The 25,602-nt window shown below is 50.2% G+C and overlaps 1 protein-coding gene across 8 annotated transcripts in view; it reads right to left on the bottom strand.

Moving 5' to 3' along the window:
• SCIN (scinderin) overlaps window positions 1-25,602 on the bottom strand; it is a 64,534-nt gene that overhangs the window by 25,934 nt on the left and 12,998 nt on the right. For 6 of the 8 annotated variants that reach the window (XM_078150640.1, XM_078150639.1, XM_021000023.2 and 3 more), the window contains exons 4-7: window positions 17,824-17,973; window positions 3,799-3,927; window positions 1,952-2,084; window positions 184-272 (exon numbers count right to left, since the gene is read on the bottom strand). In XM_078150640.1, coding sequence (XP_078006766.1) covers window positions 184-272; window positions 1,952-2,084; window positions 3,799-3,927; window positions 17,824-17,973 — 501 coding nt within the window. The remainder of the gene's footprint in view (window positions 1-183; window positions 273-1,951; window positions 2,085-3,798; window positions 3,928-17,823; window positions 17,974-25,602) is intronic. The other 2 variants (XM_021000024.2, XM_021000026.2) reach the window with 1 other exon arrangement.

Here is a 25,602-nt window from a genome sequence, read left to right as displayed (position 1 = left end):
AATACTTTCTGGGTTGGGCTGGGTTGGAGTAAAACACCCCAGATCCAATGAGAAGGAACAGGGTCACCATCTACCATGGTTCCAGTCTGGAAGGACCCCCGGTCCCCTCATTCTGGAGCTTTTCAGGGGGAGCTAGAGTGCTTCCCTCTGGCTGGTGTTTGCTTCTGTTCTTTTTGCACCTACTTGGGTACTGGAGGGATAATTCATTTGCTGCAGGAACTCTTCCGCTGTCTTCATGGCTGCCTTCCTCTCCTCGGTATTAGCATCTTTGCCTAAAATATAAAGGACACAAACAATGGGCCAAGACTCAGGAGGCCGCTCACTCGGCCAAATGATCAGAAAATGAAAAGATTCCAGGTTGGTGCTCTACTAAAATGCTCTGTGTGCATCATTTACTAATTCAAGGTCCAGAAATGAAGGCAAATGGATATTAATGAAGATCAGGTTAAATTTTGGCTTTTTAAGGATTCTTTTTGTATTTCACCTTCCCCTTTGCTTCATCTGAGAAATCAGGGGATTTAAAGTCTCAGTGGCTGAATCTGATCCAATCCAATAAACATGTGTTAGACAGCTTCTACATTTGAAGCACAGTGTTAAACAGTGGGGATGAATGGAAGAAGAGGAGAGAGAGAGGGATGGAGGGAGGGGAGGGGAGAAGAAAGAAAGAAAGAAAGGAAAGAAAGAAAGAAGAAAGAAAGAAAGAAAGAAAGAAAAGAAAGAAAGAAAGAAAGAAAGAAAGAAAGAAAGAAAGAAAGAAAGAAGAAGGAAAGAGAGAGAAGAAAGAAAGAAAGAAGAGAAAGAAGAAGAAAGAAAGAAAGAAAGAAAGAAAGAAAGAAAGAAAGAAGAAGGGAGAGAGAAAGAAAGAAGAAAGAAAGAAAGAAAGAAAGAAAGAAAGAAAGAAAGAGAGAAAGAAAGAAAGAAAGAAAGAAAGAAAGAAAGAAGAAAGAAAGAAAGAAAGAAAGAAAATAAGAAAGAAAGAAAGAAAGAAAGAAGAAAGAAAGAAAGAAAAAGAAGAAAGAAAGAAAGATAGAAAGAAAGAGAGAAAGAGAAAGGAAGGAAGAAATAGAGGGAAGGAAGGAGGGGAGAGAGGAGAAGAAAGAGAGAGAGAGAGAGAGAGAGAGAGAGAGAGAGAGAGAAGTGAGAAGTTTGGATACCATGGGCTCTGTGGTGCCTTCCATTTTTAGAGCTCAGGGTCCCTGCAGGGGAGGGGACATGATGTGATATCTAGCTGTTAAACAGACTTTACATTCATCACATCTGATCCTCGCCACGATCTTGTGATATAGGTAGCTCCTATGAGGACACTAATGGGGCCAAAGGGGTGGCGACTTGCCTGGAGTCACACAGCTGGTGTCTGCAGCAGGATTCAAACTCAGGTCTTCTGAACTCCAAGTTCAGATTTGCATCACTTCCCCACCCAAATGGATGAGCACAGGTATAACAATGTGAGGAAGAGAGAGGACTGACAGCTAAGGGGATCAGGAGGGGCTTCCCATAGGAGAAGACCAATGGGCTTGCTTTGAAAAAAGCTGGAGGGTTTAAAAGGAAGAGGTGAGAAGGGAGGGCTTTCCAGGCATGGGGCACAGCCCAGGCAAAGGCCCAGAGGAGGGAAAGGCAATGTCGCATAGAACAATGAGGGCAGCTTGCCTTGTGGGAGGCTCACTGAGTCTGAAGGGGAGGAATTCACAACAAGCCGGGAAAGGCAGACAGGAGTCAGATTGTGAAGGATGCTGACGGTCACACTGAGAAGCGAGTTCTCTGTCTTGGAGGCAGGAGGGAGCCACCGAAAATTTCTGCGCAGGACAGTGACTGATGGTCAGATGTGCATTTGGGCTGGGGCTGGGTCCCTGGGGTACACTGAGAGCCTTTAATCAAAGGGAACACTTGTCTGCCTTCCAGAGAGCTTCGAGGCCAACCGGACACCTACCTTTCCGGCCAACCGGACACCTACCTTTCCACACAAAAATCTGCTTCCCGGCCTCATTGTCCAGGATGAAACATTCCTCTGACAGCAGCATTTTCTGGGAGAATGGGTTTTCTTCTGAGACTAACGACACGCTCATGGCCCCAGAGGCATCGGAAACCTAAGCCAAGAAAAGGGCCCTGGGTGAGTCCCTGATCCGGCTACAGAACTGCTACTTAACTCCCACACGGAGGCAGGCGTGTGCCTGAAGCCTGAAGATCAGGAGTTGTGTCTGGGGGCTCCTCAGACCCAAGCCTGCATTTTAGAGATGAGGGAGACCCAGAGAGCTAAGGGACATGCCCAGGGTCACACAGCCAAGAAGTCCGAGGTAGGATCGGAACCCAGGTCTTCCTGACTCCTGGTCCAGAGCTCTATGCACTACAGTAGGCTGCCTTTTCCACCTGGGAGAGAAGGCATGTTTTCTATTTTATGATTATTAACTAATTACAGATTTAGAGAAAACAGCTCCTGGAAACAGGGAACCTTGAGCTGCAAAAATCTTCCCTCCCAGGAACCTGAGAGTCAGGGTGTATTTGTAGCTTTATGCCCATTTTATAGATGCACTGGTGAGGCCTCTTCCCATCTCCCCCCACCCCCAGTGAGGAGGTACCAAGTATCCATCACTTCCTATGCTTTCCTGCCCTTGGTGCCCCTTCCTATGGGTTTTTACAGAAATAAGATCAGATCCCAGGAGAACAAACCTGCCAAGTGAGGCAGTCCATGCACCCATGTCCAAGTGGTCTTGTCTCCTAGCCTAGGAGCTGGGGAGCCAAGGAGGGGACGGGAGGGCAGCAGCATGAGAGCAGGGAGCCAGAACCCCAGCACTCACACACACCCTTTGGGGGTGCTCCTCCTCTGCAGGCTGCATGTACTAAGGTAGACATCTAGAGTTTCCTTGTCAGGCACAGTTGGAAAAATGGGAAGAAGTGTTCCGTTACGATGGTCAGGGTTACATGTTTTTTTAAAGGTCCTAATGCATTATTCTTTAAATTTGCTATCTTTGAGGCTCCTTCTCCTGAGGGGTCAATAAGCCAGGGGCAGAGGGGTTAGGTCTGGGGCTGCTGTCCTAGAACCAGACACAGCATGGGGGGCTCAGAGTCCTGCCAGCAGGCCAGCCCCTCGACCATGACGAAGTCTTCATATGCAGGGCTTAGCCAAGTGCGCAGCACAGTTAATGCAGAACCGCTCAATCCTAAAACTCTCTTTTATCAGATCTTTATGGCTGAAAAATGCCTGGTTTTTATTTCTTTTGACAAGCATCAGAAACTGAAAGCAAAAGGAGAGCTCACATGAGATCCCCTGGAAACGGACCTTGGCCATCCAGTTTAGACTTCTGTAGGCTTTGGATGGGGGAAATCAGATGTTGCACTACTGCTTGTTTCCAAAAGAGGGAGCCCTGGGACTAGTATTAGAAGTTCCCTCTTTGTTTCTTCTCTACTGGATACGGTTTAGGGGGGGCGGTGGCGGCATGTTTCATCAAATGAAACTTCTCAGTCTGGAATAGGAGGAGGGAGGAGCCCACTCCAGCTTCACAAGGGGAAGCCCCTTTGTCCGAGATCGGGAAGGACAGATTCTCACTCCTCCCTCATCCATTCCCTGTTCACTTGGTCCTCCGCGGTAAAGCACTTTGCAAAAGTAAAGTGCTATGGAAATGCTAGTGGTGACTAGGATGATGATGATGACAATGCCAAGAGGCGGCTGGGCCTGGGCCAGTTCCAAGGAGGAGCTGGTTTCCTGCGGGCACATCCTGCTACCCTTGGTTTAAGGTCACCCTCCGGCACTGGAGGGCCCTGAACAGGCCCGGAGACGAAGGACCCCCCAGTCCCCACGCTCACCATGTACAGCCTGGCCATTCTCCTGTTGGTGAAGTCCGCTGCAGTGTCGTCATCTTCAGTTCCCATCCTCAGCTCCGGCTTCTCTCCTAAAACCTTTGAGGAGGGGAACACGAGAAAGCGAGGCTGGGCCTGGGGATAAAGACGTGCCTTGCCCAGGGGTGTGACTCCCTAGCCATCCCCAGGGACCCAGCTTGTTTTCAACCAGGCAGTTGCAGGTTTAACCTGTGCCTTCTTGGGCCACATGGATTGGGGAATCACCGTTCTAGAGCTCAAGAGTGGGAGGAGGGAGAGTCTAAAAGAACAGAAACCGTGCCCTTAAGGCCTATAGGATGGGACTGCCTTGATCTGAATTCTGGGCCCCAGGCCCCAGGACACAGGCCAGACTCATAGATCAGATATCTGAGACTACAAAAGCAGCCAAGCCCAGACGAGGTCAGAGGAAAGAAGTCTGGAAGGGGAGAGGAGCCCAGGGTGAAACACTGTTACTCACTAGCCAGAGTGATGTACTGTGCACGTCATGAATGTGTATATACATGTGCACAGATGGAGATAAACACACACACACCTATTCTCATAGATGTTTGGTCTGGATCCAGGGTAGGGAACTCCTCTCGCACAAAGCCCCTCCACCAATGCAGATGCTGACTTCCCAGTAACTAATCATGTGTCTGCCATAAATGTGACAATTTACATAACCTAACACTACATACACGTAATGTTAATTGACCTATAAATCCAGGAAGCTGTAAGGAGCAGATGACCCCCTGACGTGCAGTGGCTTTGTCTTCTTTCCTTCCCTTTCATTCACTTGTGCATTGGAACACTCATCTTTGCCCATGGACACAAGGGGCAGCAGGATAGTGTATGGGCCCTGGAGCTTTGTTCACTCCCTGCCTGGGTCATCCCTGAGCACATCAGCACAGCTCTCCTCACCTGGGAAGGGAATGGAGGGGGCCAAGGTCCCTTCTGGCTCTAAATCCTCAATGATACAATGTCAGAGACATAATAAAAGCGTAATCCCCAAGAAGAGTTGGGGCAGAAGTGTGGTCACAAAGTTGCCCCCTCCAACATTGGCAGAGGCCCTGAACCAATCTCGCAGGAAAGGCAAAGAGCCTGTGGGGTGGCCGATGGGGCCAGCCACACATCCCCAGTAGAGACGGCTGCCCCCAGAGGTGGGGCACACCCAGGCTGAAGGGGGATTCTGCCCAAGGACAGACAGAGGGGGTTCTGGCTGCAGCCAGGTCCAGGGTTGGTTTTCTTGGGATGTTCCCCTCCGAGCCCCAGGAGAGGCCCCTGCACATTCTTCCCAATCCGCTCCCATGCTGCCTTCCCAGCCCGGCTCGCCTCCTTCATATAGCCACAGCTCCTGATGGTGTCCGTCGGCTCCAGCCTAACATCGAGGGACAATACACCTCATTTGCCCTTTTTCCCTGTAGAATTTTGTGTGTATAAAGAAGCAGAGCCGAAGGCTAAAAATGGCACCCTGTCCCAGGAGAATGTAAACTCGTAGAGGGCAGGGCCCATGGGGTTTGTGTGTCCATCTCCCCAGACAGCACAAGGCCACTCACCTAACAGCTGATTCTCAAAGCTTGTTTTTGCCAGCTATAACAAACTGAGTGGATCATGGGGCCCAAGCCTATGAAAAGGCCCTGGTGGATCAGACCTCCTAAGCCTTATGACGGTAACAACCAAGACAAGCCACCTCAGCTGCAGCAGGAGAGGCAGCATCCAGGAGGAGGGAGGGCCAAGGCCTTCTCTGCCCTCCACCCCCCGTTGCACCTCAGCCGAGGATGGTGGCCCACCTCTGAGGGAGGTCACGGATGAGCCAGAGAGAAGGAGGCTGGATGTCAAGGTAGGAAGTCAGTCCTGCAGCCAGTCAGACCTCTAAAAACTCAGACCTCTCCTGCATGAAGGGCTGCCCTGCTATGGAGGACGAGGCTCGCAGGATGGGCACAAGCCTGGCACAGCCTCATCCTTTTCCTTCCAGGGCTGAGCCATGGACACAGCCTAGGCTGCCAAGGCCGGTCCCAGGGTCCCAGAATTGTAGCTGGAGCAGACCTTTGTCCAAGGTCACACAGGCGTGCTGCATCTCAGCTGAATTAGCCCCCCTACTCCAAAGTGTCACACTCACTCCTGGGCCACACGCATCCCTTCCCTCACTGGCACTAGGGGCCAGCGTCTAGGTTTTCTTACACACCATGGGGACCAGGAGAGCATGTGGACAGCACGTGTCACTGCATTCTGGCTCCATTGATGTGGAAGACACAGCATTTAGTGCTCGCTTGGTCTTAGATTCAGATTGCTTACAATAGTCCAATCTGCCCCTCCACCAGCCCCTTGGAACTCCCAGCCTAGCGTGATGGCAGATACAGGCAAATGGAAGAGATACTGGGTGCTGAGGCAGGGCATGTGACCAGGGCAAGGGCTTTGCTACCTAAGCTGTCACAAATATTTGATCATAGGGAAGGCCCACAAAAGCGGGATGACAAAGAGTTCTCAGGAAAGACAAAGGCTGTTCAGGGAGCCCCACCCAGTCTGGGTCTCAGGCTCCCACTCTGCCTCAGCTGCCCATGGCTCCTAATGAGAGCCAGAAGGATCCCAAGGACAACCCCCTCCTTTTACCCAGGAGGAAGCTGAGGCCCTGAGGCCGAGCCAGTCCACATTCCTCCAGGACTATTATTCTTCCTTTCCTCACTTGGATGTTTTCCTGTTGCTTGCTGGCAGGGGCCAGCCCAATCTGGAGTTGCCCATCAATGCTCTGTCCTGACACCCAGGGCCATTTCTAGAATGTCTTATGGTCTTCCTGAGCCTCACACAGCCCTGCTGTACAAGGACTGTCACCGCCATTTTGTAGGTGGGGAAAAGACTGTGCCAAAGTCAGTCACACAGCTATCTTGGGGGAGGACCAGGCTCTCCAACATTGCCAGTGCTTTTCCTCGGTAGCGCCCCTGTGGGCTCTTCCCAGAACCGCTATTTGGGGCATGGGCCCAAACACCCACTCTTCATTCTCCAGTCAGCCACCAGATGCTTGCATGGGAACCTCCTTCTCTCCCCCCCCAATGCCTTTCCCACTAGAATCTCTTTTTGCCTGTCATTGCATTAATGGGGCTTAGCACAGTGCCTGCCACACAGTTTACAATGTCTGTTGTGATTGCTTCATGTGTGACCAATCTGTCACCTAGACTGTAGACCTCCTCCCCACAGAAAGCCCTCCACTATCTGTCCCCACTATCCCTTTCTGGACCATGGTCACCCTTTCTCATGCCTGTTAGGGCTTGGTGAAAGCCAAATAAAATCACTTTCTAGAAAATAAACCCATGAAGTAATTAATGTCCAGGGAGGTTGGTGAATGGAGGTATGTAGGTAAGGAGAGCAGTGTTCACCTTAAAGGAAGAACTTGTTGGCTAGGCTGGGTCAAGGCAGGTTCTTTGGGGGAGAGGAGGAATTGTGAACAGGCCCAACCCCCTTGGGATGGAGTCCTGTAAGTGGCACAGTCTGCTCTCTAAACTCCCTGGTCACCAGGGTTGTGGCCCAGGGATGCCCCAAAGTCCCAAGAGCCCACACTGCTCTGTCAGAGAAGACAGGCCACATCAAGTCATTTAGGCCAAGTGGACCAGGGTGCAGGGCAGAGCTACTCAACATAGCCAGAGGTTCAGCTTGGGAACCAGGATGGCATATTCCAGGGCCCTGGGCTGAGCCAGTGGAGACAGAAGCACTTTGAAAGAGGCAGGCGTGGGCCTGGCAGAGGTTTACACTTTCTGAGCATTGGAGCTTTCCTAATTTGGGATAGGTTCACTGGGGGAGGAAGGGTCAAGGACCAGCAGGGAATCTTGTTTCCATAAAGGTTGGACAGACAGGCTGAAACTCCCTCCAGGCACTGAATTTGACTCCAGAAACAGTCCCAGGCTGATGACCTGGATGTGGTCCGATGTGACCACGATGGCTCCCTAGCTAGCCAGGCTTCACCTGGCTTGTCTGGGGAGGTGAAGTCCCTCACCTCTCCCTCAGTCACCACCACAGCAGGGGCCCCGCCCTCCACAGCAGCAGCCTCCAGCTGGTTCCCCTCGGAATGTGGGCCAAAGGCTGTTACCTCAGGGCACTCTTCCTGAGGGTGATAAAAGACCTTATCAGGAAAGGCACCACTCTCTGGTAGAACTGGGGCATGCCAGCAAGGCATACCCACTTACCTCCAGATCCAGGCAGCCTGTAATTTGGTGGGAGATGTCAGCTCAAATACCTCTTATCTCCAGGATGTGATGGGGTGGGGGTGCCTGGGCAGAACGCCTCAGAACTGGCCTGAATCTCATTCCTTTGGTACCCAATAAAGCTTGGGCATGGTCCAAGGCTGAGTCAAGTTGGGCAAGGGGGAAATAGGAGGTAGACCAGAAGCCACATGAGGGTTTACCTCTGTGTGTCCAGTGTTAGCACACATTGCAGGAGCTTTAAACAACATTTACTAAAAGGATGAATAAACAGATGAATGGATGAATGGATGGACGGATGAAGGGATGGATGGAGGGATGGATGGGGAAGACATTTGGCTAAGAAAGGAGGCTGGAGAAATACCTCCTTACTGCTGCCCCTTGGGATCTCTTGCCTTCAAGGCTCTGCCCAAATGCTGCTTCCTGCAGGAGGCCTTCCCAGATTCACACCTTGGAATTTCCAGATTCTCTTCACCTTAGGGGGAAACTCATTCCTGAAATTAATTTGGATCAATGCAACTGGAGCCCTGTTGTGGCCCCACCCACCCAAGCCCTCCAGGGCCTAAGCTCCTCGTGGCCTGAGACTCCATTGTCTGTGTAGACATCCTGCCTCACACTGTGCCTGGCACATAGTAGGTGTTTAATAAAAGTTTTTTAATGGGATGTAGTCTGTCTCTCTGAACAAGGAAAACCTGAATGAAAATTGAGCTTGTCCCTAAGGTCCTACTTTATTAATAAAAAAAAAAAAGCTTGATATATTGTCATGACATGGCAGACGCTACCCAGAAAAGACCCCGATTCCCTTTTCTGGGCTGTATGATCACTCCTACTGGCTAGTATGTTACCATCTTTACTCCTCACAAAAATGCTGACAGGAAGGTGGTATTGTTCCCCCATTTTGCAGATGAAGAACCGAGCTGGAGAGCAGTTAAGAAACTAGTCCAGGGTCACACAGCTAGATGTCCTCGTGACCTCAAGCCCAAAGCTCTACCCACTGCACCAGCTAGCTGCCTACATGGCCGGCTCACTTCAACACATCCACTAAACACTTCACAAAGTTTCTACAGCTAGGAAACTCCAGAGAATGATTTCAGGGCTGGGTCCCTTTGGGAAGACTTTTATCTCTAGGACCTGGTACTCACCCCAAGACCCAAGATTAAGGGCTGAGGGCGAATCGTCTTGGCTTTGGACAGCCACAGAAGCAGGAATATAGGGCTACTCTGGGGTCAGAAATAGGGCTCACACATACAGTGCTCCGGAGGGAGGGAGGGATGTAGGGGGCACACAAACATGAGTACACCCTCAGGAAGCTTATAGCCTAGTTCTCAGAAGCAGCCAGAAGCAGCAGAGTGGGGGGACAGTGGGCTAGGCCTCATACAGAGCATGACTAGTGTGTGGCTGTCCCTTACCCCTGGACTTGTGGATAACACCAGGCCTGGAGCCAGCCTCAGACACTTACTAGCAGTGTGACCCTGGACAAGTCCCTTAACCTCTTTTTGCCTCAGTTTCCTCAACTGTAAAATGGGATAATAATAGCCCCTCCTTATGCTGTTGCAAGGATCACATGAAAACACAATTGTGAGACATTAGCATAGTGCCGAGCTCATAGTAAGTGCTAGTGAAATGTTGGCTAATATTATCTTTGTGGCATGAAGCTGAGCTGTCCATCAATGCTCTCCATGCCTGGCCTTGGTTCACTCAGCCTCCTCAAGCTGTTCCCTGCAGGGCAAATGTTCCCACAAAATTCCGGTTCCTTTGGGTCAACACCCAGGCGTTCCTCTGTCTGAACGGGTCAAATTCCTCTCATAAATGGCGGATGAAGCAGGCTGCGGCCGGCCAATTGAGAGCTTATCTAACATGCTTTAGCACCTCCAGCTGCCATGTGGGCTTGGGCTCAGCCTCCATGATAAGCTCATCTCTCCCTAGGAGACAGCCCTCCTCTTTGGATGGTCAGCATGATAGAGTGGATACAGCCTGGCTTTGGAGTCAAGAGGACCTGAGTTCAGGTCCAGCCTTGTGTGACTTTGGACAAGTCACTTACCTCATCTGCAAATGAGAGGGGTGAGCTAGAGGACTCTGGGGCTCCTTCTGGCAGACAGAGGCCTCTCCTGCCCAGGCTGGCTGAGCCCAGAGTGACCGATGGGGCATGAAGGACAGCCTAGCAATTCAGTTCAACAAAGCATGAAGAGCCTAGTTTGAGAAGCCATTGGGTCAGGGGATGATGATACAAAGACAAAAGAAAACAGCCCTTCCCTCAAAAGCTTCTCCCTGACTGGGGGGAGCTGGTGGGGGGATCCACATGGACACAGCTACATGTATGCAGGCACTTCAATGCATCTCTGGTCGCCTCCTCCAAGGATGAAGCCCGTAAATGGACGCTCGGCCACATCACATCTAGTCTGTGTGCCCGATATCTTGGGGACCTCCCAGAGCCACCTGCTGCAGGACCAGCTCACCCTCTGCTCTGAACACACATTTCCTGTGTGCCGTGGCTCATTCCAGTTCTTCATTGGTCATGCCACTGCCACCTGCTGACCCCACCAAGTCCCCCCTCCCCATCTGCCTCTGCACAATGCTTATTTTCAGGGCTGCAGTGCCCCCATGTCGCAGGGGATTCCACATCACCCATCAGTTGGTGGTGAAGTACAAAAATGGATGGATGCCTCTGAGGCATAGTGAAAGAGGAGGTTCACATGGGGAGGGGATGCACTGGGCAGTTTAAGGACCCTGTCCACTCTCAGATTCCACTCCCATCCTCTAGTTTCCTCAAGGGCATTCCTTCACACTAGGTAAGTACACACACATATGTGGTAGGAGGGTACCCCACAGGACACCCAGCCCTGCTTTGGATATCATTGACTCTCCTCTTTCCCTCACAATCAAAATGGGTCTACTGAAATGCCCACATCCTCAGCTTCACCCGACATCACAGATGCCCAGAGCTTTGTGGAAGGAGGAGGAGAACGATATCTCCTGGTGAAATAAAAGAAAAAAACAAACCCGAGGCTGATGATACACTTGTGACTTCCTTTCAAAAGGTGGAGGAAGTGATAAAGTAGCTCTTCTGGCCCTGTCTGACCACCATGGGGATGTGGTTAGTAAAGAAGAAGTTACAGGGACGTGGGACCAACAAGCAAGTGGAAGAACCAGGATCTGACCCAGATGAACCCCAGATGCAACTTCCTTCCCTTCATAACTCTGACCTCCAGATTAACAAAGTCCCTCAGAAAATGACTAAGAAATGTGGCATCTGTGCTCACCACAATCAAACTTCCTGCCTTCTCAATGAGGTGGTGAGAAGAGGGAGGGAAAGAATTTGGAACTCAAAAACTAAAAAGTGAATGTTAATTGTTTTCACATGTGATTGGGGGGGAATAAAATATTAAATAAAAAAGCAAAAATAAAAGAAATGGTGACATCAAGAGGCCTGGTTTCACTCTGTTATCTTCCATGCTCTCCTCTCCTTTCTAACACTGGCATAAACTGAAAAAAGGAAGTTCCCAACCTGGGGTTTGATCAGAACTTGAGTTGCCTCCACTGGGCAGCAAAGCAGAACAGGGGAAGGGTACTGGAGTCAGGGCTGAGGGTCCCCACTCTCAGGAGCTATGAAGCCTTGAACCTCTCTAGGTCCCAGGAGTTTCATCATGGAAACAAGGCCACCTCCCCTGCCTATCCCAGATCCAAATGAAAAACTGAGGCTGAGCTGCTTGGTCATCTTCAGAGGGTTACATCCATGAGAAGGGTGAACAGGTATCGTTAGCATCTTTCCCATCAGGGACACGGAAATGAAAGCTCATCCTCACCAAGGCTGTAATTTTTCAATGATTCTCTGGTGAAACAAGGAGGGACCCCACCTTGAGGGTGTCAATGGTCTCTGGGAAATAAGGTCAGAAAATTAAAATCTCAATAGGGCACCAGAGACTGGAGCTTGCCTCTGGTGGTTGAGCCCCACCCACACTGCATTTTCCTTTGATTACAAGATCACTTGGAAGGAACAGATAAAGAGCTCCCTCTCTTGACATCTAGTCTCTGCCTGAGGACCCCAGTGAGGGGGCAGTAGTTTGAATTCTGCCCACCATGGTCAAACTAGCAGGCTCCTGCCCCCCTCAAAGACAGCTATTGTGTACCCCGAGGCTTCTCTTATCTCCGTCCCTTCAAAGGGTTCCACTGGACCGGAGTGGAGTGCCCTCCTCCAAAAGCCTTCTGGCTGAACACTGCCTTTCCTATATGCAATGCCCAAACTGAAACCAAGATGACAGGCGTCATCTGAAGGTACTCTCCAGACAGCCAGAACTGGCTTGGAAGGAACTACTTTAATGCAAGCATAGATTTAGAGCTGCAGGCCATCCTCTCCTTTTACATCTAGGGAAACTGAGGTCCAGAGAGGGAGGTCACAGAGGTGGTGAGTGACAGAAACAGCATTTGAACTCAAGGCCTATTAACTCCAAAATCTCCCTGCTGGAGGGAGCCTGGGAACAGCCCTGTCTGGCTCGCTGGGGGTAACCCATCTAGCCTGGTCCACGGGTGGGTCTGGCTAGTTTAGGCTCACTTTCATCAGGGGATGTATGAGGACAAACAAAGCATTTAGAGACCAGTCCTGGGTTGGTGCTCAGTTGGGGGCATCCCAGGAAACAGCCACGTGAGGCCACTGGGGTGGGGGTGGCATTGTGGTGGGGGGCATTGATGCGGCTTCCTTTGAATCCTTAGAGACCACAGACCCCTCATCCGGTTCCCCAGGAGACTCTAAACATCTAATCAGAGTTAATGACTATGGGCAAGACGTAGAGATAAGTCTGGCTTCTTTAGTTAAGATCAAATTGCTTCCACGTGGACATTACTGCTGTGCTTTGCCTGTTGATTAAACCAAGAAAGAGTCCTTTTGTCTGAAGACAGGAACTAGACTTAGAGAAGGTTCAGGCTACCTGACTTTGGGGGCCAAAGTCCTGCATCTGCGGTCAGTGGAAAGACAGGACAGCCTGTGGAAAGCCAGGACGGCCCATGGAAAGCCAAGATGACCCGTGGAAAGCCAGGATGGCTCATGGAAAGCCAGGATGGCCTGTGGAAAGCCAGCAATCTTGCCTGTTCTAATTTTGGCAAAGACCACCCACCCACAGCCAGGAGAGAGGCAGCCTCCTCCCAATCCCTCCTTCTTACCAGTGACAGATTCACAATAATTCACACCCCTGTGGTACCTGGGGCTTACCAGAGCCCTTTCCTCTCTGTGAAGCCGGCAGCACAGCTATTATCATGCCTATTTTACAGTTGAAGAACTAAACCACTCAGGTGATAGGGCTAGTAAGTGCTGCAGCTGGGAACAGAACCTCCAGGTCCAGGGTTCCTTCCATGACACAACGCCATCGCCCAGATACAAAAGTCCCAAGTGATGGTAATAATAAGGGGCAGCTGCCACAGCTGAACTTCTTTGTGGATAATCAATGAAATGCCTGGACCCTGGGGGGGGGTGGTCAGCATTCACCCCAGCCCCCAGCTTGGAACAAGGCTGATGTTTGCCAAAAGGCCGGTGACTAGGAGTCAGATGTGGGCTCCACTGGCTGGGGGGCATCCGCAGAGCCAGGGTGAGGTCAATGAGCCAAGCATCTCCCAGTCCAAAGGTCCTCAGAAGGCCTCCAGTCTAACCTCAGAAACCTTTTCACAAGAGTCCCAACAGCCTTTGCGTGGAGGCCTCCACTGAGGGGAAAACTCACTTGCTACCTCCACAGCCTCCCACCCACCTTGGACAGCTCTCACCCTTAGGTTTTCCTGACGTCAAGCTGAAACCTGCCTCTCTGCCGAGGGGCTTCCACCCATCATTCCTAGCTCAGCCCTCTGTGGCCAAACAAAGCAAGTTGAGACCGCCTTCCATGTAAGTCTCAGAAATATTTACAGACACCTAGATCTTCTCTGCCCCAAAATTCCTCCTCCAGGGGATGACGGCAGACCACGGTGGACTTCCAAAGGTTTCCAAAGGTCTTTGCAGATGTCCTTTCACCAAGGAGGAGGAATTCTGGGAGAGATGGAGGTGGACTGGGAGAGAAGAGCAGGAGGCCTCCATGGAGGAGGTGTCCACAGAAAGCTTTGCCAACTTGCAAATGTCCTCAAAATGTCAGCGACTAGGATGCTAGCTATTCACTCAACCAAGTCTGAATGTGGCCACTCTCACCACCTTTGCAACATCTGTCATCTTACGTCACAGCGACATGTCCACATTCAGGGGAACTGGTGGACAGTGGAGTCATGGTGGGTGTGAAGAGACAACAGGACATGACGCAGAGTGACCAATGGGCAGGAGGTGAGGAAAGGCAGACCCGGAAGTGGAGGGGGCTTGGTGCCAGGAAAGGTGATCTAGACCCACTCAGTCACTCACTAGCTGGATGACCCTGGCCAAGTCATGTTACCTGCCTCAGTGTCTTGATCTGTAAAGCAAGGATAATAATAGCACTGCAGCTAGCCACCAGGGCTGTTGCGAGGATCAAATAAGATAATGCATGTAAAGGGCTTTCCAAAATTAAAGTGCTTTAAAAATCTGAGCTGTTGTGATTCTCCTTATATTATTATTATTATTAACTATCATACCAGTGGAGGGAGGTCCCACAACTCTGAGAGCAGACATCTACTAAAGAAAATGCTCACGATGTGCTAATGGTCCTTCCCTAATTAGACCCCAGGCCCCTTGAAAGAAGAAACGTTGTTGACCACCCTCTCTGTGTCCCTGGGGGCCTCTTGTGCACTGTGTAATAAACCGATGTTCATGGGGAGGGAAGGAGAGGCAGATGGAGGAGGGGGAAAGGAGAGGGGGCAGGAGAAGGAGAGTATTTCAGACTCCAGGAGGAAAGGCTCCCCTCACCCCGCTTCCTCCAGCTGTCTTACAATACACACCCACAGCCCAGGACCACACCAGGCCAAGATCTGCTCCCCACTGACCCCGGGCTGTTGGCTCAGCCATAGGCTTTGGCCTTGGTCAGTCCACCCAGTGACCTCAGGATCAAGTCCTTCCAGTTTGGAAAAGTACAGCCCGGCTTTCCTCATGACTGTGTTTGGCCATCTATCCAACTGCTTCCTCTTTCTTGTTTCCAACAGAGTACTTTCAAAAAATACTTTTTTTGGTAAAGTTTCTAAAATTATTTCTTTTTGCAGAGAAACCCCAAAGAGAAATAGCCCAAGTATGCACCCCCATGAGGAGGCTCCGAGCCCCTCACTGGTGCCAGAGAGTGGATTCTAAGTCCTCGGGGATGGCGACAAGTTTCATTCCCCTTCACTTTCCTTACTTGCTTTTTGCATAATGAAAGGATCCACAGACCCATGGAACATGTTTCTAAATAATTCATATGCCACCTTTCAAAGGCAAAGACAATGTTTACAGTAAAGAGGGAGAAGCATTGGGCAAACAGGAAGGTCATAGAGAGAAACCAGGTAGAGAGGCCAAGACTGAGTGACAGGTGGCTTGGAGATGTGTCCAAGATGAAGAAGATGCCCGTGACAAGGTTAGGCAACAGCCCAGAACCTCAGCCTGGGCTAGAGGGGCCAGTGGCGGACCCTCCTCCATCTTCCTCCCTCTCTCGCATGGTCCAAGGACCATCACTAGCCTTAGCAGAGGGGTAGTATGACAGGCGAAGTGCAACATTGTGGGATAGGGATCAAGTGAGGGGTCCCAGATTCCATTGCCAGACTGAGCCAGAAGAGAATTATTATTATCATCATTAAATATCATAATAGCTAGCATAAATCTAGCACTTAGAGGTTTACAAAGCACTTTGGATGAGTTATCTCATTTGATTCCTCACAAGAACTCACTGAAGTACATGCTGTTGTTATCTTCATTTTAAATATGAGGAAACTGAGTCAGACAGGGTCACACAGATAGTGTCTGAGGGAAGATTTGAACTCACATCTTCCTGACTGAGCAGCGCAGGGTCAGGCTTATGCATCACCTGTATGAGAGATCAAAGGATCCTCTTGGGATTTAAACACTGGAACTCTAGCCAACCTGGTTGACCCCCTGTGGAAATTATCAACACCCTTCCTAGACTGGGGTGCCCAGAACTGGACACGACCCTCGAAACAGGCAGCGGGACCACCACCCTTCCTGGTCCTGGCCTCTCTGCTTCTCTAAATGAGACCTAACAATAATGACCACGATGATAAAGATCATTAAAATGACGATTATTAGCATTTAGGTAGCACCTTAAGGTTGGCACAATGCTTTACAAACATTATTTCCTTGGCTCCTCCCAATAACCTTGGGAGGGAGGGGCTATTATATTATCCCCATTTTACTGATGAGGAAACTGAGGCAGACAAGTTACTTGCCCAGGGTCCTACTGCTAGTCAGTTATCTCGGGCTGGGCTTTGACCTGGTCTTTCCTTTGTGGGCTCAAATGGTGCTTCCGTTCACTAAAGCCCCTGATCCACCCTCTGCTCCTACTCCTCTTCCTAGCTTTTACTGGTGAAGCAGACTTTTTTTTTAACTGCAGCTTACTTTGTGGTTATTGCTATTAAACAGTTTATTCCATTTGTTCTCTTTTTTGAGTTTATGTTGAGATCTTTGTGATTCTGCGCATTGCTCAAGGAGTCCGTTATCTGTATATCTGTCTGTCTGTCTATTTACATATCTATCTATCTATCTCCCTACCGATCTCTCCATCTATCCCACCCATCCAGCACAAGATGGATAAAAAAAAGGTTAAAAAACCCAGAGCCAAGGACAGATCCCTGGGGCTCCCCTCTGGAGACCTCCTTCCAAGACACCATCAGTCAGTCAGTCAGTAAACACTTGGGACCAAGTTCTCCCTGGCTCTGCCCTTCAGCCAGGCCAAGGCTACCCAATGACATCATTATGCCATTCCCAGAAGAAAGACCTTGGGCTTTGCTAACATCTGGGTAAGTGACATCGGTGTCCCCGACCTACCAGCCCCATCACAAGAGGAAGACGACTCCCTGGGTCTTTGTGATCACTGCTTCACGTTCATTAATCACCCCTTTAGTGACACTCTAAATAAATGTTTTTGGGGTGGCTAGGTGGTGCAGTGGATAGAGCACTGGCCCTGAAGTCAGGAGGACCTGAGTTCAAATCTGGCCTCAGACCAAACACTTGACACTTACTTGCTGTGTGACCCTGGGCAAGTCACTGAACCCCAATTGCCTAAAACAACAACAACATAAATGTTTTCCCAGGAACAAAATAAAACTCAGCAGTCTTTCTCTTGAATATTCTAGGTCATAAAAACTGCCTTGCTAATGTTCCATTGGTCATTTACACCTTCCGAATTAATCAATAGAAGCTGGACAAAGACACAGGACAGATGTACAGTGGCGGGAGGGGAACCCCAAATCTGGGGAGCAGCTGGCAGCAGGACATAGGGAAGTAAGCAGAGGTGAGCCTGGAAAGGGAGGCTGGGGCAGATCGTGTGGGGGCTGAAGTGGCCAGGGGAGACCCAGACGGTGGGAGTCAAGGCAGAGTTGGGAGCAGGTCAGTGACGTGCCCTAGCGAGAGCCTCCTCCTCTCACAGTTGGGCAAGGGTAGGCTCACAGATGTGGCCTGATGGAGCAGGGATGAAGGGTAGGTTGCTGAACTCAGAGTTGAGGATGCTCACAGACCCTGTGATCCAAACCTCTTATTTCATGAGGACATTGAGGCCTAGCGAAGGGCCCTCCAGGACCCCCAGCAGGTACAGCAGAGGTGGGATGGGAGGCCGCAGCTCCGCGCCTCTGCTTGGCCGGTCAGTCTGGAGGGAGAGGAGAGCCTCTGACCACCCAGGGGTCTTTCCTCCCCAAAGGCGCGGAGCCTCCACACCCTGTGTGTCATTGCGCCCTCCCGTCGGCCTACCTGGAGGATCTCAGGGGGCTCGCTTCCGTCTTCCACAATGATCAGTTGGGATCGTCCCTTCCTCTCCGTGTCCCGAATGTCCGTGGCGACTTGGTTGGCCTTCAGACGCTCATATTTGTTACAGGCTGAGCCACACCACTGGTAAATTTCCTAAGATACCAAGACGGAGACTTTAGCTGTGGTCCAAGGACTCAGATGGAGCCTGTGCCTAGACCTGCCCTGAGGCTTAGTTTAGACTTTCTTAGACCTGTGGTTTGGGTGCATGACCTGCTCCCTCCAATTTTCAAAAGTTGACCTACTGTGGTAGATTGACTGCATCACTCCTTGAGACCATCCAGTCCAACCCCCTCCTTCAGCAGATAAGGAAATGGAGGCTCAGACTGGGGAAGGGACTTGTCCAAGGCTGCAGAGAAGCAGCAAAGCCAGGCTTCACACTGGGAGTTCTCAGACAGACAACCTAGAAAGTCTTCCATGATGGTGTCAGCACCCTGGACACAAACCCTATGACTCTCTGTGACTCTGGGGCTTCAAGCCTGAGGGGCCCCTGTTCATTAAGGCCAATGTCACCTTTTCTTGCTACCTCCCCAAGTTCTCACCAGTGCCCAGGATCACTCAGAGGGGGTATTCAACAAATCCTGAAGCAATCCTGGCTTTGGAAATAAAGAGGTCAAGATAAGACCCAAAACAAGATCAGACCTCTGACACATTAACATTTTATACAGTTTTAGAGCAGAGATCTTGGGGTCCAACTGTCTCACTTTCCAGCTAATTAGCCCAGAGAGGTTTGGGGATTTGCCTAAGATCGCACAGCTCATTCTCATAGAGTTGTCCCGCAGGAGTGTCGAATTCAAGGAAGGGCCACTCAACAGCACAGAATGTTTTCTGCGGGTGCATGTCTCCTTGGAACACCACATCCTAGCATTATTGTATTTTATTTGTTTTGTTAAACATTTCCCAACAGGCCCATAGGTTGCATGTTTGACACCTCTCTTGTCCAGTAAGAAGAGACAGGTCCTGAGAGCTGAGGATGGAGAATGGAGGGGACTGTCTTTTTCATGAATCCAAATCCTTAGAACTGAGCTCCTAAGGAAAAGAGCTTTGCCCTGCCCCCCTTCGCCTGTGCAGCATCAGCAGAGAAGGGCCTCTCTCTGAAGGAAATGAGAAGGTCACGGTCAGATCACAAGGGTGCAGAGAAGGACTCCGAGGACACAAAGGGGGCCAGCATCTTGATCTCAGAGTGTGTGTGTGCCTGCACACAAATCATGAAATGAATGCCTTCACTTGTCAGAAAGCAAAGGCAAATAGAGCCAGGCCGAGATGTCTGAACACCTTCTGTCTAATTCTGTACCATGGAGAGCCCCACAGCTGAGCTGACCCAACTCTGCCCCACTCTCACCATCATCCCCAAGGGGGCCAGACCCTTCATGGAATGAGCTGCTTTTGGAGAGTTCTTTAAAATAGTATCTCTTGGAGACCACATGGCCAAGCTGTCAGATAAAGCATCCCCTGAGCCAAATATATATCCATATGTTGATCTGAATGTTCTCTCTTAATCAGTTTTGGTGAGGGGAGGGCCCTGGGAGAGAGAAATAGCACCCTACTCATTTCAAACTGTTGACATTTTAAAGGAGGTCCTGCCCCACCCCCACCCCCAACTCTACCCAGTTTAAAGAACAGGCCTTAATAACTAATTATAACCTTACCCTTGGCATTCTGGGGGGCTAAACACACAAAAAACAAATAACCAAGAATTCTGCAGCAGGGCTGGCAGCGAGCCCTCCAGCCCACTCTGGTTTTTCAGAAAAGTACAAAAATGACTCACTGATGCACCTTACTTCTTTGGGTAACCTCCATCACGGGCAGGGCTGCCCACCTACTCCTGAGGTGTCAGCCCACAGGCCCCCAAGTTGTTTGTGGAGCCCTAAGAAATCTTGCACGAGGACTGCCCTGAAGGCAGCTCAGGTCCCTCAGTGCTCCGAGGCTTCAAGTCAGGGACACCTCCACGTCTCCCCAGACCTCCCTTCACTGGGGAGTTGTCAGCTCCCTGAGAAACTAAGGTTTGGCAAGTGTGAAAAAGTGGAGAGCTCGCATATTTGGAGACTGTGGTTCTGCTTAAATCTATCAGATTTAACGATAAGGAGGTAATTCTCTCCCCTGTGCCTATGGTATGCGTACATGGTCAAGATGAGAGGAAAACCTCCTAAATAGAGGTGCCCCTACCCCACCCCCTAGGATTTACAGGAAGATGCAGGACAGCCATCTTTAGAGAAGGCAGAGGGGGTGTGCTCATTGGAGAGAGGTGCTCACCAAGCCACCCAAGGAAGGTTGGGGTTCTCAGGGTCTTCTCAGATGCAGATTCTCCTCCGTGAGCTGGCCTGCCCTCCCTCCCTCCCAAGCTTCACTGGCCAACCTGGTGAGTGTGTCATCCATGTCTTTAATTGACTATGAGATAATCATGATAAAGGGCAGAGGGCCAGCCTGGATCACATCCCATGTGCAGTGAGTGTGAACACACTCAGTGTGAATACAGCCAGCAGGGTTAATGATAATATACCAAAAAAAAAAAAACCACCCACTTGGGCTTTGGTTTCCTTTGTCATTCATTCATTCAGCACCTACCAAGCACCAGACAGAGCCTTTCTTAGGTATGAGGCCCAGAGACAATGATGAAATGGGTCCTGCCCTCAAAAGGCTCACTATCTATTGGGGGCAGAAGAAAGAGATACCATATGCACACGGAAAAGTCAAAACGAAATATAGAATGGGTCAATTCAAAGAAATTTCTGAGGAGAGAGCAGTAATAACTGGAGGAGGGAGAGGAGGAATCAAAAAAGGGGCAGTGCCTGAGCTGAGCCTTGGAGAGAGCCGGGTTCTACCTATACCCATCATTCCCTGTGTGTTTTGTGTGTGTCTGTGTGTTCTGAGCTGTCTTGGGCTGCTCCTGCCTAACAAAGCCCTACAGTTCAGGACCATAAGCGTGTGCAGACCTATTACTAAACAGGCCACCCAGACACTTACTCAATTCACCGAGGTTTTGAGTAAGATCATTGCCCAAGTCAGCGTCCGCACAAAGTCACTCTGTGTTCCACGGCATGAAGGTGGGGGTTTTTTAAAGTTGCAACGACAATGACGCCCTGTCTTTCCTATAAATTATCAGCCCTTCAGGCAGGCAGCAGTGTGGGAGGGCAGGCCCGAGAAGGCCACATGGAGCACGCAGAGGGCTTTCCCTGCAATGGCACCGATCTACCATCCAGACTAGGAGTCTGAGATCAGTGTCAGGGAGAGGAACATCTCAAGGGTTTCCCCTTCTGCAGACCCCTGGGAGCCTACCCAACATGGAAGTTTAAAGCAAACACGAGTATCGTGACCAGTGATAATAGCATCATGATTCAAAGGGCCAGCACCAAACTTTGTCCTCCTGGCTAAAACGCCGAGGAGCCTGCGGCGCATCAGAAAGGGCGCCATCTTGGAGTCAGGAAGCCATGAGTTCAAATCTCCCCTCAGACATTTCCCAGCTGGGTGACCCTGGACAAGCTGCTTCCCCAGCCTCAGTTTCCTCATCCATAAAACGGGGGCACCTGCCTCCCAAGGTTGTTCTGAGGATAAAGTGAGATGATACTTGTAAAGTGTTTGCGAACTTGAAAGTTCTAGCTTTAAGTAAACCTCAGTTCAATCCAAGAAGCATTTCTTAATCACCCTCAGTGTGCCCCTCACTGTGTCGGATCTTGGGGACACGTAGACAGAAGCAGGCTTCCTCCTCCCTCAAGCAGCTTACATCCCATCAGGAGTCGGGAGGCAATCTGCACAGCCTCATGGTTGGGCCCCTGTGAGAAGGGAGCGATGCCGGGGGCCAGCGTTGCCAGCAGGTACACATGAGGCATGCCCCAAGGACTTTCAAAAGGAGAAGACTGAGAAGGGGAGTGAGAAAGGGTAAAAAATCAGGGCAGGCTTCACATAGGAGGTGGCCTGGGGCTGACTTGGGGGAAAGGGAGGCATTCTAAGGCCTGAAACGGCCCTACTCCAGGGCCATTGACTGTCTCCACTGGTCCCAAGGCTGCTGCCCCAACCAACCACTCAGGCCAAGGGGCTTGCCCAGGAGATTGGAGACCGTGAACACAAATGCACACTCATGTGGTTATGTGTGTAGTCATGTGTGCACACACATCTGTAGAACAACACACAGATATTCTGAGGAATACATACATTCCTATATGTTTACATGAATATACACATAGATATCCAGAGAAAAAGTGTGGGGGGGGAGAAATGACAAATCAAAATTCCCCGTTAGTGGTGACTCGTTTAGTCCATCGGGAAACATGAATGAAAAGCCAGCGAGCCCCAAAGCCCTCCCCCTGCCCGGGGGCCGGGGGAATGGAACTGTAGCATTTGACTTCAGGTTTGTGTTTGGGTTTTACTTTTAAACTATGTGGTCGCAGTGACTCAGTCTAATGCCCCAGCGTCCATGCCAGCCGTGGGGTATAGAACAGGAAGCAGAAATGCCTGGCCATGTGTGGCCAGAGGAGCAGCCGGGCCCGCAGCAGTGCCTGTGTGAGGCTGACTCAGTCTGGCCCAAAGCCTTCCTACGCTCCTCTCTGCCTTTGAATCAAAGGCCACAACTCCCTTCCTCGCATGCGGGCAGCTTGTTTTTCCCAAGTTTTCCTTCTCAATGCACTTGTTTGCCCTTTGACCTACATTTTCACGGGGCCCATTGACTTTCAGAGTGTGACCCAAGCAGGACAGAAAAATCCCTCGTGTTCCCCTCCTCCTCCACCCCCCACCACATGCTGTAACACAAGGGACTGGATCTCACCTAAATGTCTTTGTCCCCCAGGAGCCAAGCCCCTACTCTGTACTAAGTGGGAATTTAATAAAGATTTGAGGGAGAACTGTGGAAAGTAGGCTAGCCTTATATCAGTCAGCAAGGTTGGGTAAAGCGCCTACTGTGTGGGGGCCTGTGCTGGTGCTGGAGGACACAGTTACATGTACACAGGGTGTGTGTGTGTGTGTGCACGCACGTGTATGCATATGTGCCTGCGTGTGTAAAGGGATTAAACACTAAATAGTAAAAACGAGGTTCCTTGGTTACGTGTTAGCTGTTTGGGGAGCGAGGGCCCCAGGAAAAGGAAGGGAACCAGGAAAGGCTTCATACAGAACATGGTCCTCAACTGGTATCTTATTGAAGTTAGGAACAGAACTGTTAACGTCTATATTTTGGTTCCTGGAAGATACAAATGACTCAGCTGGGAGAGATTGAGCATTTTTACGATGCTTACGCCATTCCAGGCACTGTACAAACATCATTATCTCATCTGTTCCCCACAACTCTGGGAGGCAGATGCTATTAATAGCCCCATTTTATAGATGGGTAAACTGAGGCAGACAGTGGTGATGTTACTTGCCCAACATCACACAGATAACAAGCATATGGGTCTTCCTGACTCCAGACCTAGTGCTCCGTCCACCATGCCTCCCAGTTGCCTGGGACAGTGAGATCCTGCCATCCACATGGGGGAATCCGTCCCTCCCTTCTGTTTGAGGTCAGTGAGAGCCACTAAGTTAGTGGCTCTTTTTTCTGTCAAAGTGGCTGAGAGCCCCAAAGCCTCCCTCCTTAGTGCTCATCACTATTTGCCGTCTGCCAAGGGCTGGGGAGGAGAGAGAAATGGCAACTAGAAACTCTTGACCTCCTGAAACTCATTGGGACCATCAGTTTTGCCTGTTCTTGGAGCCCCTGGGAGCTATGGAATCCCTCCCCCAATCCCAACCACATCTAGAGGTTCGGGGAAGGTGAGTGGATGGGGCCATTCCAGCCCCAGACCCTGCAGGCCCTGCGGCCAGCCTCGGGGTTTCCCCGAGCAGCCTGGAGCCCAGGCCTGACAGATCTCACACTTACTCACCCCCACCTTGCTCAGACCTTCACTTCTCACCTCCTCATTTGCTTCCTCACCTCTTTTCTCCCCTCTCCAGTTACCTTCCACACTGATGCCAAAGTGACGTTCCTATAGGACAGGTCTGATTGTGTCACTGCCCAGCTCAAGAAGACCCCCTGGCTCCCTATTGCATTTAAGCTGACTTCAAGCTACTTTTCCTGATTGATCACATGACACTCTCCTTATGGCTGAACTAGCTTGCCTGCTGTCCCATTTATGATACCCACATCCCATCTCCGGATGTTGGCACAGGCTCTCACCAGGCCTGGAAAGTACCGTTTTTCTCACCTCCGCCTTACAGAATTCTTACTTCCCTTCAAAGCTCAGGCTGCAGTACAATCAGCTCCGGAAAGTTCATCCCTCCCTGGCCCTCCCCAGTTGCAATGCTCATCTCTCAGAAATAACTTTGTCTCTTTGGCATTTAATTTTCTAACCGTGTGTTGTTACTCCACCTGTCCGCCCTCCCCCACCAAGAATATAAGCTGTTTGAGGTCAGAGACCGTTTTTGTTGTTGTTGTTGTTGTTGTCTTCTTATCTCTGATCCCTTAGATAGTGCCTGGTACATAATATGTGTAAATTGAAATATTATTACTAGAGTTAACAGTTACTATGCGGTTCTTGGATATGAGTAGCCTCATGATCTTGTGAAGTAAGTCTTTACAAACAGGAGCTCAGGTCTTAACACACTCATTTCATCAATGAGAAGCCTCAGGCTCAGAGAGGAAAAACCATATGCTTCCATTACCTGGTTAGTAAGGGTCCAAGCCAGGATTCACATACAGGTCTTCTGAGTCCACATATGCTGCCCTTCCCTGTCTACTGTGCCTCATGGACAGTTTTCTGTATTGGTCAGCAGACCTAAAATGGCTGATGGGTTTAATGGTCTGTCCATTTCTGTACTTTGGCCAACAATTAATGTTGGTCTGCTTCTTAACACTGGCTGGACCTTGTTCTGAGCTCTTCTGAGCAGTAAAAGGGCTAAAAACATGAGAAATCCTCTACATCCTCAGTGGGATTTGATTAGCTCTGCAGAAAATTAGCATCTCTATCACAGAAGGGAGACCACTGGTCTTAGCCAGTTCAAAAATCATGTTAATTTTGAAAATCAGCAGGCCATAATGATAGAACTGACTGGGAGTCAGGCAAGACCGGGGTCTGAATTCTGGTGTCAACATTCACAGAAGTTCTAGATCTTGAATGTCAATGAATTTAGTAGAGTTCCCTCCTAGATCAGCCTATGCTCTGTGAGAATAGAGTGTGGTACAATGGAACAAATGCCGGATGTGTCATCAGGAGAAGTCCTGGGTTCAAATCCCAGCTCTGACACTAAGAGCTATACATCAAGAGACCTCTGAGCACTGGGGCCTGTAGGAAGCACTGGCAGCTGCTGATAAAGGCACCCCATCTCCTCCCACACAGACTCACAGCATTTGTCCAGTTAATATTTAGTGAGTGAGTGAATGAATGAATAAATGGTGCTGATTGGAAAGCAAACAAATGATCTTGGCCAAATATTGACCCTAGGACCAAGCCAAAAACCGAATGTTGCCTCCCAGCCTTCAGAGGTGTGTGTGTGTGTGTGTGTGTGTGTGTGTGTGTGTGTGTGTGTGTGTGTGTGTGTGTATTCAGGGGGGAGAGGGTGGCGAGGTGGCGCTTCTACCCCAGCCCAATGGGTGATGAGGTGCCGCCCTGTCTTTTCAAGATGGGAACTGGCCCTACTGGCCTGGTGGCAGTGAGGTCCTTTCCCCCTGGCCAGGAAAGCTGATGGCAAGAGATTGTCGGATAGCATTGAGCTTTGATGAGATACAGAGATCACACTGCCATCCAGTCCTATCAGGCAGCTGGTCTC

This window comes from Phascolarctos cinereus, unplaced genomic scaffold (assembly GCF_003287225.1).
Source record: "Phascolarctos cinereus isolate Bilbo 61053 unplaced genomic scaffold, phaCin_HiC Scaffold_1;HRSCAF=81, whole genome shotgun sequence".
In the NCBI taxonomy this organism is placed as follows: domain Eukaryota; kingdom Metazoa; phylum Chordata; class Mammalia; order Diprotodontia; family Phascolarctidae; genus Phascolarctos; species Phascolarctos cinereus.
Note: the sequence above shows the minus strand (reverse complement) of the source record. Positions and strands in the feature narration are given on the sequence as shown.